Raw genomic sequence first — 15,607 nt, forward strand, 5'->3', positions numbered from 1 at the left:
ATCACAATCAGTGGAAGGAAAAACTTGGCAGTTATTTTAAAACTCTATAATGTCAGAGAAATTGATTGAACATCCAAAATAGTCCATTAAAAGGAAAAAAAAAATCTGGGGTGCCTGGGTGGCTCAGATGGTTAAGCATCTGCCTTCGTTCACTTCAGGTCATGATCTCCAGGTCCTGGTATTGAGTTCCATGTCAGGCTCCCAGCTCAGCAGGGAGTCTGCTTTCCCTTCTTCCTCTTCCTCTCCCCTTGTTTGTGCTGTCTCTATCTCTCGCAAATGATTTTTTTTATCTTCAAAAAAAAAAGGAAAATATCTGTAAATACATATTTATCAGAAAAGACAGAAGCTTACTTAAAAGTTGATGAAATTAAAGGTGTTAGCCCCTGGTTTGAAGAAAATTCCAGATTCCGTATATTTTAGTTGCACAGTGAAGTTCACGCCATTAAATGGAGCAAATAGCAAAGTCAGTTGGCTTCTGAAGAGAATGACACACTATAGCAGCAGTAAGCTTGGGCTTTAGTTGTGCTGTTTCTGGAGATAGAAAAAAAAATCAAGAATAAAATGTCAGAAGTAATTAAGATACTAGCATGTACTTATTATATACTCAGGATTGTGCTAGGCACCACAGGCACTAATCAAGGAATTTCCCATTTGGGTGAAGACACAAGTCTTAAAAACAGGAACTAGTTCGGTAACAGTCCATGAGAGTGTCTATTTAAAAGCCAGCATGAGTGTTAAAGATAAGATTAGAGGAAGGCATCAGAAACATTAGGGAAATTTTCACAAGGGAAGTGGGAGTCAAATGGAACATTTAAAGATCATAGGGTTTGGGGTACCTGGCTGGCTCAGTCAGTAGAACATGGGACTCCTGATTTCACCGTTTTGAGTTCAAGCCCCACGTGGAGTGTGGAGCCTACTGAATAAATAAATAAACGAGCAAGCAAACCAACCAACCATAGGATTTGAAGATGAAAAAGTGCAACACTGAAGTGAGGAACACAGCTCAGGGTTGGAATGAGCTTCGCTAATACTGAGTCAGTGAAGAGCATGGCCTGGTTTGAAAATAAAGTTTGAGGTCAAAGCATGGAATATTTTGAATGCCAGAATAAAGAGCTGAACTTTATTCTATAGAAAATGGGAGCCACTGAATAATTATTTATGTGGCACTAATAAGATGAAAGAATTTTAGGAAGATTAATCCAAGATTTAAGGAAGAAGAAATTTAATACTTTTGAGGTTTGTTGTTGAAAATTATAGATCTTCAAAAATGCAATAATGTATATAAAGGACAGCATATATGGGTAAGTCCTACTGAACCATTTAATACCAAATAATTATTCATTAAGTTCTTAACTTGTAAATAAAATACAATATAGAAAGAATTAACTATGACACATATTTTTCTAAAATCCTATAAGAGAAAATTATATGTGTTTATGTATATCGATTTATTTATACATCAATCATATCCATAACTTATTTTTCTATAATCTTAACTACATTTGTGACTAATACATTATTACTACATTGCTTAGCTACATCTTAAAGTGTGTCTCACTAGAGCTTTAAAAAGCACTACATATATATATACTCAAATGTACTGCTCTGTTTTGATATTTTAATAATGATTAATTACATTCAATTATGTTAACTAAATTTTTTTCTGAATTTAATACCCATTCATGTAGAATTTTATTCTTGATGATGAGTAACTTTGTGAGAGCCTTGAGAATTTTTAATTCAGTTAAGCTACATATACTATCTATTTACAGTTGTTGAAGAACTAAATTTGTAGAAACTTTATTTTGGAATCTTTCTGTTGAGTTCATTAATCATTATGTGCTCTGTTTTTATCTTGGAAAACATCAGTTTTGATAATAAAGTCTTATAATTACAACTTAGAAAATGACTTTCATCCTGTTCTATGGGACATTTTTCAGAATACTTCTTCCACAATAAAGATACACCAGGGGTGGGGTTCTGCGGTTTTCAATAGCTGATTCCTGTACCTTCAACAGTCTATCTTAAATAAAGGCAATAGTACATTTCATAGAGCTTTGGTTCTAAAGACCTAGATTTATCAGATACCTATCTTTACAGCACTGCAGAAGAAATACATGCTTCATGGTTTTTGATGTGAGCCCACTTGAGTCTCTCTGATACTAAAGCATGTGGTAATAAATACCTTGTCAAAAATGTGTTTATCTTATACTTGTCTTGTTTATTACATCATGCTGGTTGTTGCTAGAATGAGGTGGGGTCTCTAGGAGCTTGTGCTGGATCTAACCCAGCCACACCCATTCCCAATCAGGCAAAAGACACAATTCAGAAGATGCATGGGACTTCTTAAACAGTATCAGCACAGTTTAGGCATTTTGCAGAAGTCACTACTTCAGTTCCTCATTTTCCTTGATCTCTTAGCCGTACTCAACTGCGTCCTTCTTAAAAGGCCTTCTTTTCCTGGACTTTAGTAAGGTCTTGTTCATTCCCGGCTTTTCCTTTCCCAACTCAGGAACACTTGCTGGGTCATTGTCTTCTACCCAGCATTCATATTCTGGAATTCTTTGAAGATGCTGCTGTTTCAGAACTCTTTCAGGAATTCAGTCACCATTTAGTGATCTCACATTCCCTGTAAAGCAGGGATCACAAATCAATAGCCTGAAGTCATACCATTTGTTTTTCTTTTTACAAGATTTTATTTTTAAGTAATCTCTACACCCAGCATGGGGCTCAAACTTACAGCCCCACTATTAAGAGCTGCACGCTCCACTGACTGAGCCAGCCAGGGGCACCCCCATCATACCATATGTAGATGATGAAAACTGTTTGAATTTAAATACTTCAGCAGAAGCATGCTTCTTCCTCTCCCACCACCTTTCTTCTCTGTAGGCAGTTGAGTTAGCCCTCTGTTGCCCAAGGCTTGCGCTCCTTCCAGCTGGCTTCAGGGTTTCTCCCCCCACAAATGTACCCTCCCCCTGCCACCAAACCCCACATCCCCATGCTAGTCCCCCAACTCCTGCACTGCTGACACATCCAGAGTTAGCTTTCCAAAATCTTCCAGGCCTGGGGCAGATCCCTCTGAATTCTGTCCTCTACTCTTCTTCCATTGCACACACTGCAGTTCGTTTTTATATATTAACTTGTATGATTATTTGAATAATGTTTGTCTCCATGTGACTGGAAACTCTAAGAGCAGGGACTGTGTGTGTTCTGTGTGTGTGTGTGTGTGTGTGTGTGTGTGTGTGTGTCGATGCTCCCTTGTCATTGCATTCCTAGCACCTAACCCAGTGATCATAATTTTTTTTTATGAAATGTTTCAGGGAAGTAAGAATTCTCTCTTTCAAAGGCTACTGATGCATTTCAACCTTCTAGAAATGAGCTGTTGAGACCAGCCAAAAAGGTAATCTACTCTGAATTTTACTCACTTAAAATAGGAACTTAAATCCATTTTATTTGCTCAAAACAGTGTCTTCCCCCCTTCATTTGCAAAGCAGTTTTTTAGACTCCTCCTACAGTTTCCAAGATGGGTCAACAGTCTTCACAATTTCACAGCATAACTTGTCTCTGAAAATGAGGGTAGTTTCTTGAACAGTCCAGAGAACTCCCATAAAAAGTTGAGAACCTTCTTTCTACACATAAAAGTTCAGCAATACATCATTAAAAAAAAAGACTTAATAATATAATTCAGTAAAAATGTACAACTATTCATGTTTAAAACATAATATAGTCATGATAGCACACAACTATTAAAAAAGATAAGCTGGGGGGGTGGGAGGTTGGGGTACCAGGTGGTGGGTATTATAGAGGGCACGGCTTGCATGGAGCACTGGGTGTGGTGAAAAAATAATGAATAATGTTTTTCTGAAAATAAATAAATTGGAAAAAAAATTAAAAAAAAAAAAAGAAAGTGATGAATTAAAAAAAAAAAAAAAAAAAGATAAGCTGGGAGAGCCTGAGTGGCTCTGTTTGTTAAGCAGCTGCCTTTGGCTCAGGTAATGTTCCCAGGGTCCTGGGACTGAGCCCAGATCCTGCTCCCTGCTCAATGGGGAGTCTGCTTCTCCCTCTGCTGCTCCCCCTGCTTGTGCACAGGCCGCAAGTGCATGCGGGCTCTCTCTCAGATAAATAATAAGCAAAATCTTTAAAAAATAAAATGATTTTTAAAAAATTATTATGGGATATGTATAAGATTTAGTAAGTCAAAAAATTATTATGGGATATGTATAAGATTTAGTAAGTCAAAAATCAAGTTAAATACAATAGGTATGATTCCAATTTTGAGAAGAAATGTAATTGGTAGAATATAGATAGAAAAAAAATTAGGAGGAAAATACACCAAATTATCAATTTGAGGATATAACTTTGGAGATTTTCAGTGTTTGTGTTTTATATTATTACAATTCTCTTATATTTTTACATTGAGCGTCTATTACTTTTGTAAAGAAGAGAAAAATTTGTAAAAGAAAAAGACACTCGATTAGAACAAACGCTTCCAACACTGAGTTAGAAAAACAGGCCAAATACATGAAACACAGGACATTAAAAAAGGAAACACAAATGACTGATAGGCATGAGGGAAAAAATTTCATTCTCAATGATAATCAAAGAAATACCAAGCAAGCATTGATACAGTCCTTTTCAGTTCATTAAATTAGTAGAGATTTAAAACATAATGACCAATAGTCCAGCATGAGGGATACAGTCCATCTTGTTTGCTGCTGGAAACCAACATAGGTGGATACAACCTTTTTAGATGACAACCTGGTAATCTGTATAAAAAACATTCCAAAATTATACATACTTAGTTCAATTTCTAGGAATTTATCCTAGGAAAATAATCATAAACACTACAATTTATATACCAAGAATATTTGTTACACAGCTATCAGGCAAAAATTAGAATTATTGCTCTTATCCACCAAAAGGATATGAATTAAATGAATCCTGGTATATTCATACAAAATAATAATATGTAGCCTTTTTTTTTTTAAGATTTTATTTATTAATTAAGTAGGCAGAGAGACAGGCAGAGAGAGGAGGAAGCAGGCTCCCCGCAGAGCAGAGAGCCCAATGTGGGGCTCGATCCCAGGGCCCTGGGATCATGACTTGAGCCGAAGGCAGAGGCTTAACCCACTGAGCCACTCAGGCGCCCAATATGTAGCCATTTTAAAATCATATTTTAGAAGACCACTTAACAACTCAAAAAAATGCATATCTTTTATAAGTGAAGAAAAAGCAAATTTCAAGAGTATATATAGCATAATGCAGATTGTGTGTGTGCACATAGTAAAAAGTGATCACAGTGTTAACAATCATTATCCATAAGTAATATAAAGTGGGAATGACTTTTATTTTTGTCCTGATTCTTCCCTGCATTTTTCAGTTTCTCTAATGGTTATATAATGTATTATCTTTACAGTCATAAAAGAAGTTCTTTTAAAAGCTGCTGGCCTATGCTTTGGAAAAAAATTTGGCAGTTCCTCTAGAAGTTAAACAGAGTTACTGTATGATCCAACATATCTACTCCTAGATATATTCCTAAGAGAACTGAAGGCATATGTACTAGCAATAACATACACATGAATATTATAGCAACATTATGCAGAATAGCTCCCCTCAAAAATAGAAATAACCCACGTGTCTGTGAACTGATGGATGGATAAGCAAAATATCCTATGCCTATTCGATGGAATATTATTCAGCCATATAGAGGAGGATACGGATTCATGCTACAACATGGATGAAACTTGATTACATTATGCTAAAAGTAAAAGGAGTTTGTCAAAGAGGCCACCTGTTGTAGGAGTCCTTGTCCAGAATAAGCAAAATCATAAAAATGGAAGGTTGGTTACTGATTGCCAGGGACTGGGGAGAGGGAAAAATGATGAGTGACTGCCAATGAGCACAGGGTTCCTTTGGGGGATGATGAAATAATTCTGGAATTAGATAGTGGTGATGGTTTGCACACAACCTTGTGAATATACTAAAACCCACTGAATTTTAATGCTTTAAAAGGGAGCGTTATTATGGTATATGAATCATATCTCAGTTTTTAAATGTGGAAAAAATTTGGTGGCCTATCAAAGTTCTCTGGAAAAGAGAAACAGCATTTTAAGTAAATGCTATTTTATAAACATAATCTACCAAGTGGTAAGTGCAGTGGTGGAGGGGTGGGAACAGAGGGAAAGCACCTGGGGGTTAGAGGAGACCTCCATTAAAACGGAGATTCTCGGGGTGCCTGGGTGGCTCAGTGGTTTGGGTCTCTGCCTTCAGCTGGGGTCATGGTCTCAGGATCCTGGGATCAAGCCCTGCATGGGGCTCTCTGCTCAGCAGGGATCCTGCTTCCTCCTCTCTCTCTGCCTGCCTCTCTGCCTGCTTGTGATCTCTGTCTGTCAAATAAATAAATAAAAATCTTAAAAACAAACAAACAAACGGAGATTCTCAAACATTTTGCAAATAATAAATAAAATTACTAATTCATTTAAAAATAGCAGTAATGGTCCATTATGTCACTCAGTTCTCTCAATAATGACATCTTACATAACTGCAAGACATTCTCAAAACCAAGACCTTCATATTGGCATAATACTGCTGACTACAGACATTATTCACTTTTACCAGATCTTGCAGGCACTCACTTAGCTGAAAAGACTATATAACAACATTAAAATTTTTTGAATAAATGATTAGAACTACCCATATCCCTCTAAAAGCAGTCTGATTACCTTATACAGAAATATATGAAATTTTTATTATAAAATAGTTTAAATATACAGAAAGGTTATATTAAAATATAGCTATGGGCGCCCGGGTTGCTCAGTGGCTTAAAGCCTCTGCCTTCAGCACAGGTCATGATCCCAGGGTTTTTAGATCGAGCCCCACATCAGGCTCCCTGGGAGACTGCTTCCTCCTCTCTCTCTGCCTGCCTCTCTGCCTACTTGTGATCTCTGTCTGCCAAATAAATAAATAAAAATCTTTAAAATAAATATATATAGCTATGTACCTACATTATCTCCATGTACCTCTTTATACCTTTACTACCTATGTGAATATCCGTGAAAATAAATAGTATTACTTTGCATATCTAAAACCCTTATGTACAAACTGTATCACAATACACAAAAGAATCTATTTTTTAAAATATAAACTTTCTATCATAGTAACACATACTGTCAAGTGCTAGTTGGAGAAGGAACTTTGCCACTCTCTCTGCCCACCTTTCTCAGGAAGGGGTTATGTGGAGGTCAGAGCTGATGTTCTAGAGAGGCCTTGCCTGGACTGGAATCCAGAATCTTCTATTCACCAACAATATAACACTAGACAAATTATTTAGTCTCTCTGACCCTCAGTTTCCTCATGTGTAAAACAGAGGTAATGACGTTTCCTATTTCATAAAGCGATTTGAGTATACATTAAGGTTATGCACGGGAAGTGCTTGGATTTGAGTATAAATTAAGGTTATGCATGGGAAGTGCTCGATACAGTGATGCAGAGTACCCAGCCATGCTCAGTGGGTTGTCATTGTCATCTCTGTTTTTGCAGATGTGAACTCAGACGTCGATCTAATGCTCTCCCCATTTTTTAAAGAATTTATTTATTTGACAGAGAAAGAGAGATCACAAGTAGGCAGAGAGGCAGGCAGAGAGAGGGAAGCAGGCTCCCTGCTGAGCAGAGAGCCAGATGCGGAACTCGATCCCAGGACCCTGAGACCATGACTTGAGCCCAAGGCAGAGGCTTAACCCACTGAGCCACCCAGGTGCCCCTGTTCTCCCCATTTTTTATCCAGAGCCAACTCAGAGGAAGGGAGTGTTGCATGTTCTCTGGCCATGTTTCCTGCCCTCCCCTGGTGGTGTGCTAATAAATAGTTAACATTCAGCTTTGAGCAAAGGTAGGGAGTGGGAGGCCACACTTTGTAGTGTTCACCAATTTCCACCATGTAAATATTCCTGCGAGGACGAATTTCAACCTGAAGTCCGCTAAACACAGAATTAGAAAGAGATGATCAGAATCTGCTCTCTCAAGCTTATATGAGCCTGCCCCAGCACACCCAAGAGACAGTCTCTCTTCTTTGCAGCTCCTTTGTTCATTGCTGAAACCCTGCCCTCTCAGGCAGAGGCATCTCTCTCTGGACATGCTCCTGCAGAGGTAAGAGTCTATTTATGCCTGGAAGATAAAGCCAGTCTTCAGGCCTGACGCCCACAGGGGCATTCAGGCCCAGCAAATGGCACCTTAATTCTCATCAGTTGGTGTTCTCTGCATGTCTGCTGCCCTTGGGGGATCTTGACTGTGGTTGTGGCTGTGGCTGTGGCTGTGGCTGTGGCTTGGGTAGGACGTCTTCGGATCACATAATGCTGTCATAATACCTTCTTAAGACCAAAAGCTCCTTACCTATTTTTAACATGTAGCATTCTCTATGGCACTCTTTCTATTTATGATGTTAAAGTAATCATTCCTGCATCCTTCCACAATCTTCATGATGATACTTTATTTTTTTTTTAAAGATTTTATTTATTTATTTGACAGACAGAGATCACAAGTAGGCAGAGAGGCAGGCAGAGAGAGAGGAAGGGAAGCAGGCTCCCTGCTGAGCAGAGAGCCCGATGCAGGGCTCGATCCCAGCACCCTGAGATCATAACCTGAGCTGAAGGCAGAGGCTTTAACCCACTGAGCCACCCAGGCGCCCCTATTACTTTTTAATAACTATATATTTTCATCAGTACACCTACATGTAAGGTGTATGCAAAGGAAAAAGAACCAAGACAAACACTGGGAAAAGTGGCATAAATATGAGAAAAGAATAAGAATTTCAAGAACTGAGTATAGTCTTGAATATCGACAAAGAAGTGTACCACTGAATCTTCCAATGGGGTAACTAACAATTTTAGGAGGAGAAAGTTCATCTCTTTCTGGGGGGCAGAAGTAGGTAAAGGAAGTGAAGGAATCAAGAGCACATTTTGCTATCTGCCAGGGACGATGTTTCTGGCATGACCTCATCCACAAGTCAGGGTGAGGAAACTGAGACCCAGAGTCATTCATTAACCTGCCCAGGGTTGCCCAGATCAGTCAATAAGAATGAAGGCAGTGAGGACAGAAAGTATGAACAACTCTTTCTGGAATCATGATTGGGAAAGAAGACAAAGAGCGATAGAGAGACAAAGTATAAGGATACGGAATCACTGCTTTTCTAATAAAAATAAAACTCAGTTCCTCCAAGGTTGACACCAAAAAAGAGCCCCCAGGTGACTACAGAGCCAGAAGCAGAGACCACCGAACCCTAAACCCTGTCCCAGGCATTCGTCTTTCTTCTGGGAATCTTGGCCTCATTATCTTTGCTCCAGCAAAGGCTCCTTGGATGCTTTCTTCCTTTCATATCTGAGACCTGAGCATGAGATAACAAAAGGAATTTTTTTTACATTGAAGTACAGTTGATACAAAGTTACATACAAAAAACATTTCTTAACATCCCATGGCACGACCAAATCAAAGCTAGAAAGTTTAAACAACTTTTCTCAGGACAAGGGCAATGTCTTCTAACTTTGCGTGGCCAGGACGCTAGCTTATTATTATTTTTAAGATTTTATTTATTTATTTGTTTGTTTGTTTATTTATTTATTTGAGAGAGAGCACAAGCAGGGGAAGGGGCAGAGGGAGAGGGAGCAGCAGACTCCCCACCAAGCAGGGAGCCTGACATGGGCCTCCACCCCAGGACCCTGGGATCATGACCTGAGCCAAAGGCAAATGCTTAACCAGCTGAGTCACTCAGGTGTCCCCAGGATGCTAGTTTAAATAGACAGAATGTCAAGAGATTTGGATTCAGAGGTCTACAGTGGCAATCTGAAAATAGGTGTTTTAAAGTAATGCCAGTTTATCCTTAAATTCCTGCAAATTTGGGTACCACTGCACTGGCAAGTAGCAGAGAAATAAACACAGTAGCATAAATGCATGTGGTCTGACTCCCAATAAAAGGCATACTTATAACCATGCTGGGGTCTTCACCCTGACCCTATAGGTTTGATGCTGTCTTGGCACATGCTGGCTATTTTAAACTCCAGCCCAATCTGGGCCCAACAGAGGGAAGGCCTCTGCCAAATCATAGATGGCAAGGGAGGGGGAAAAGAGAGCTTCCTTTATTCTTTTTATCTCTTTCTTTCTTTTTTTTTTTTTTTAATTTGTTTATTTGGCAGAAAGAGAGAGCATAAGCAGAGGGAAGAGTCGGCAGAAGAAGAAGAAGGAGAAACAGGCTCCCATCAGGAAGCCTGATGTGGGGCTGGATCCCAGGACCCTGAGCCAAAATCAGACACACAACTGACTGAGAACCCCCAGGCACACTGCCTTCTTCTACTCTTAACATTTTCCAAACACTGGGTCATTGGTTCCTAACTAGCTTACCAATACAGGCAAGGCCCACCTTTTCCCAAGCTCTCCCCCTTTTACTTGTCATCCCTCCAGCAAAAGGGATGACGACAGCCAGATCTCTCCTACTGGCTCCTGTATCAACCAGGAGTTAAGTCTTTGGGAAGGTGACCACACATCCAGGTTGGCCTGGGGTTAGTCCTAACCTACTCCTGGAAGCCCAGAGTCCACTCTGGTTTGCTGTACTCTTTCATTCTCAAAAGGTCTCAGTTTGGATGATAAATTAGATAGTCATGCTGTCTATGAACAACAGATCTAGAACAAAAACGTGAGTGCACAAAAGCAAGCAGTAGTCTGCCAGCAATTTACATAATAACTTCCATTTATCAAGCAAATCAGTCTGCAACAAGATACACACCCTCTCAATTAACCCTCACAGCAACCCCACGAGGGAGTTTCAGGAACAAGGAGTTTACAAATGAAGGAAGTAACAGGGTTAAAAGGCCTTGACCAAAGTCATCTGACTATGAGGAGAGGAACAGAATTCAAACACCCATCTGCATGACCCAAACTTCTGCCCTGAAGGGGGCCTGGCTGCCTCTTCAAGGCCTGTGGACACCGCACCCCCCAATTCCTGACTGTGAAGAAACAACTTTACCAAGAAAGTTGGTCTGTTTCAACACTAAAGGAGTACTCTCAATATTCCCTTTTTCATCTTACATTTGAAAGGAGAAACCTGTTTCTGCAGCTGTCTGTGTAATTCAGCTCTGGTTTCTGTAACCTAATTTGAAAGAAGACTTCCAAAAGAAGCAACCAAGTCTACAAAAGCACAGTTTGACTCAAGTGGATCCAACCAGTTCGCAAATGGAAAATCACACCCAGGAGTGAGTTTTGCATCACAAGCATCGCTGCTCTGAGTCATTCCCAATGACACCTTGAAGATGTCCATCCAGAAAATGGATGGTTTAAAATCTTTGCATGGCTTAATCTTCTAAACCATTGCTGCTCTCCCAGAAAAGGTGACATAAGTTTCAGCCTTTCCTCTCATCACCGGATAGTCTGCAGTGTTCTTTTTTCTCCCTTTAAAAAAAAAAAAAAAGTGGGTATTTTTTTTTTGCATTTTCATTTTTAATTCCAAAAACACTCCCTTAATGCATTCTCTCTCTCTCTCTCTCTCTCTCTCACACACACCACACACACACACGTAATGCTTAAGTGACCTTTGATCAATATCCCAATCTCGGACCCGTACAATGTTATTGATTTGTTTTGTGTCCTTCTAGAGCATTTTCTACCCAGGAAATTATTTTTCTTCTTCTACTTTCTGCCTTTTCCAATACCAGTATAACTGTTTTTCCCTTCCTCCCTTCAAACTTCATCATGGGGAAGCAACCAAAATCTCAGAGGTTAAAATCTCCCTTGGAGGTACAGCCGTCTGCCTCTCCCTCTGTCTCGCTCCTCCTCCACCTTCACCTTCAGTCCTATGAGTGCCTAAGAGCAAAAGCTCTAGAGTCGGACTTCTGGGTGGGAATCTTGGCTCCATTACTTACTACTTGAGTGACTTTGAGCCAGTTTATTCATTCACTATTCATTCAGCAAATGTTTATTGAGTGCCCATTATTATGAGTTAGAGATAAAATGGTGTCTAAGACAATATTTCTACCCTTATGGAGCTTGCATTCTAGTGGGAGACATAGAATATAAATGTATGAATGAATATAGCATAATTCTAGGAAGCAATAAATGTCATGAAGAAAAATGAAACAGAGTCAAGGGACAGAATTTTTTCAATCTGGACGATCGAACAAAACCTCCCTGAGGATGGGACATTAGAGCAGAGAGCTGAACAGACTTAGAGAACAAGCCATGAAGAGATGTGAGGAGAATGGCAACTACAAAGGCCCTGAGGCAGAATGAGGAACAGCAGTAAGGCAAGTGAGCTGAAATGGACTATAGGAGAAAGAATGGTGGCACATGAAGAATTCCAACTTCCAGCCCCCCATCTTCCTAGCCCTGTAGTCCCCCAACACCAAAATTTCTCCAGCTCCATGGGACCCTACAGTAGTCCACTCCTTCCCTACCTTTTTATTGCCCCTCTCCTCCCTCATATCCTCACTCTCATCCCTAACCAGCTTAGATCCAAAGTCCAGTGTATTAACTACTCCCTTGCATAAACTCAGCTTCTTTCCTCAAATCTGTAACACTTCCTCCCCAATCTTCATCTTCACTGACAGACTTCCTATCTCACTGAGAACAACAGCAAAGCAGTCAAGGACATCCACAAGCTCCCAGCTGCCCCTGTATCCCACCCTCACCCTCCGTCCTGTGGGTGCCAGGGCTGAAGGCCTTCTGGCAGGTATGCACGCTCCATCCTTCCAGCCTTCTCTAGCAAGTGTCCTTCTTTCTCCTTTGTGATACCACCAGCATAAGGAACTGCAGTACTTTCCTCCACTGTCACAAATTCATCTCTTGATGACCCACCACCTCAGGCTTCTGACAATCTCTACAGCATGAACACTTTTGCTCACAGTCTTTACCTCCTTCTCCCCATTCCCTCTGGACCCTCTCCAGCAAGCTGTGGCCACCACCCCACGGAAAGGGCCTCATTTGCTAGATCTCTGCCTTTGGCACATCCAGTGCTTGATCTTCTATCCTCGTTTCCCAGACCCATGGGCAACACTGGATCCCTCTTCCTGCATTGCCTCCCTTCTGACCTTTGCCTCCACTATTGGTCTTGCATCTGATTCCAAGCAAGACTCTATGCCTTTCTCCAGGATCACGTCACTGCCCTGCTCACATTCCTCCCCAGCAGCCCACCCACTCAAAATCCAGGACCCAGGAGTAGGGGTGTGGTAGGGACATACAAGTTCCTACATGGCCTGATCTTACCCCAACCCCCACCCAGGATCTCTCTGACATCTGCTTACTCCCCTAACTTACTGTCTCTGTTCTAGCCACATCTGCCTCTTTGCTGTTCCTCAAACATGCCAAGCACACTCTTCCTCAGGGCCTTTGCACTTGCTGCTCCCCCTATCTGGAATGCTCTTCCTCCAGAATCCCCTGGGCTCACTCCTTCCTTACCTTCAGGTTTCTTTTGTTTTTTTTTTTTTTTTAATTTTTTTTATTTATTTATTTATTTATTATTTTTTTTCATTAAACTTTTGTTTTAATGGGTCTCAAAATTCTGTGACAGATTTTTGGTCAAGTTGTTTCCATTAAAAAGTACTGATTTTAAAAACTAATAACTTAAAACTGCCACACACACACAAAAAAACAAATGGTCCACAAAACATTCTCCTTTCCTTCTGAAGGTTTTACGATGCATTGTTACCATTAACCAGTCTTTTACTATTAAACTTAAATGGCCAATTGACACAAACAGTTCTGAGACCGTTCTTCCACCACTGATTAAGACTGGGGTGGCAGGTATTGGGGATAATATTCATTTAGCCTTCTGAGCTTTCTGGGCAGACTTGGTGACCTTGCCAGCTCCAGCAGCCTTCTTGTCCACTGCTTTGATGACACCCACAGCAACCGTCTGTCTCATGTCACGAACAGCAAAACGGCCCAGAGGAGGATAGTCAGAGAAGCTCTCAACACACATAGGCTTGCCAGGAACCATATCAACAATGGCAACGTCACCAGATTTTAAGAACTTGGGACCATCTTCCAGCTTTTTTCCAGAACGACGATCTATCTTCTCCTTCAGCTCAGCAAACTTGCAAGCAATGTGAGCTGTGTGACAATCCAGCACAGGTGCATATCCAGCACTAATTTGACCTGGATGGTTCAGGATAATCACCTGAGCTGTGAAGCCAGCTGCTTCCGTGGGTGGGTCATTTTTGCTATCACCAGCCACATGGCCTCGACGAACATCTTTGACAGATACGTTCTTGACATTGAAGCCCGCATTGTCCCCAGGAAGAGCCTCACTCAAAGCTTCATGGTGCATTTCAACAGACTTGACTTCAGTTGTTACATTGACTGGAGCAAAGGTGACCACCATGCCAGGCTTAAGGACACCAGTCTCCACTCGGCCCACAGGGACAGTACCAATACCACCAATTTTGTAGACGTCCTGGAGAGGCAGACGCAAGGGCTTGTCAGTTGGACGAGTTGGTGGCAGAATGCAATCCAGAGCTTCAAGCAGTGTGGTTCCACTGGCATTGCCATCTCTACGGGTGACTTTCCATCCCTTGAACCAAGGCATGTTGGCACTTGGCTCCAGCATGTTGTCACCATCCCAACCAGAAATTGGCACAGATGCTACTGTGTCGGGGTTGTAGCCAGTTTTCTTAATGTAGGTACTGACTTCCTTAACGATTTCCTCGTATCTCTTCTGGCTGTAGGGTGGCTCAGTGGAATCCATTTTGTTAACACCAACAATTAGTTGTTTTACACCCAGTGTGTAAGCCAGAAGGGCATGCTCACGGGTCTGCCCATTCTTGGAGATACCTGCTTCAAATTCACCAACACCAGCAACAACAGTCAGGACAGCACAGTCAGCCTGGGATGTGCCTGTAATCATGTTTTTGATAAAGTCTCTGTGTCCTGGAGCATCAATGATGGTCACATAATACTTGCTGGTCTCGAATTTCCACAGGGAGATATCAATGGTGATACCATGTTCACGTTCGGCTTTCAGTTTATCCAAGACCCAGGCATACTTGAAGGAGCCTTTGCCCATCTCAGCAGCCTCCTTCTCGAATTTTTCGATAGTTCTTTTGTCGATCCTACCACATTTGTAGATCAGATGACCAGTAGTGGTAGACTTGCCCGAATCTACGTGTCCGATGACAACAATGTTGATATGAGTCTTTTCCTTCCCCATTCTGGTTTAGGATAAGCGGTGGTTTTCACGACACCTGTGTTCTGGCAGCAAACCGGTTGCGAAAAAGGTAATTTTATTTATTTATTTGACAGAGAGAGACATTACAAGTAGGCAGAAAGGCAGGCAGAGAGAGGGGGAAGCAGACTCCCCACTGAGCAGAGAGCCTGATGTAGGGCTTGATCCCAGGACCCTGAGACCATGACCTGAGCTGAAGGCAGAGGCTTCAACCCACTGAGCCACCCAGGTGCCCCTACCTTCAGGTTTCTGCTGTAGTGTCACTTTCTCAGGAAGACTTTTCTGGCTATCTTCTTGGCCATCCTGGTGGACCCTCACTGCCACTCAGCACTCACTATTCTCCTTTTGTTTCTTTTTTAAGTTAATTATTTTTTTTTTAGTAATCTCTACATGGTAGAGCTCAAATTTACA

The 15,607-nt window shown here is 41.1% G+C and overlaps 1 protein-coding gene across 1 annotated transcript; it reads right to left on the reverse strand.

Annotated features, from left to right (window-relative positions):
- Nucleotides 1–13,681: 13,681 nt before the first annotated feature.
- Nucleotides 13,682–15,220, reverse strand: LOC122907067 (elongation factor 1-alpha 1-like). Its single transcript, XM_044249677.1, has one exon. The coding sequence runs from the start codon at nt 15,179–15,181 to the stop codon at nt 13,793–13,795; it is 1,389 nt and encodes a 462-aa protein (XP_044105612.1). The 5' UTR covers nt 15,182–15,220; the 3' UTR covers nt 13,682–13,792.
- Between the last annotated feature and the right edge of the window lie 387 nt (nt 15,221–15,607).

This window comes from Neovison vison, chromosome 5 (assembly GCF_020171115.1).
Source record: "Neovison vison isolate M4711 chromosome 5, ASM_NN_V1, whole genome shotgun sequence".
Classification (NCBI taxonomy): domain Eukaryota; kingdom Metazoa; phylum Chordata; class Mammalia; order Carnivora; family Mustelidae; genus Neogale; species Neogale vison.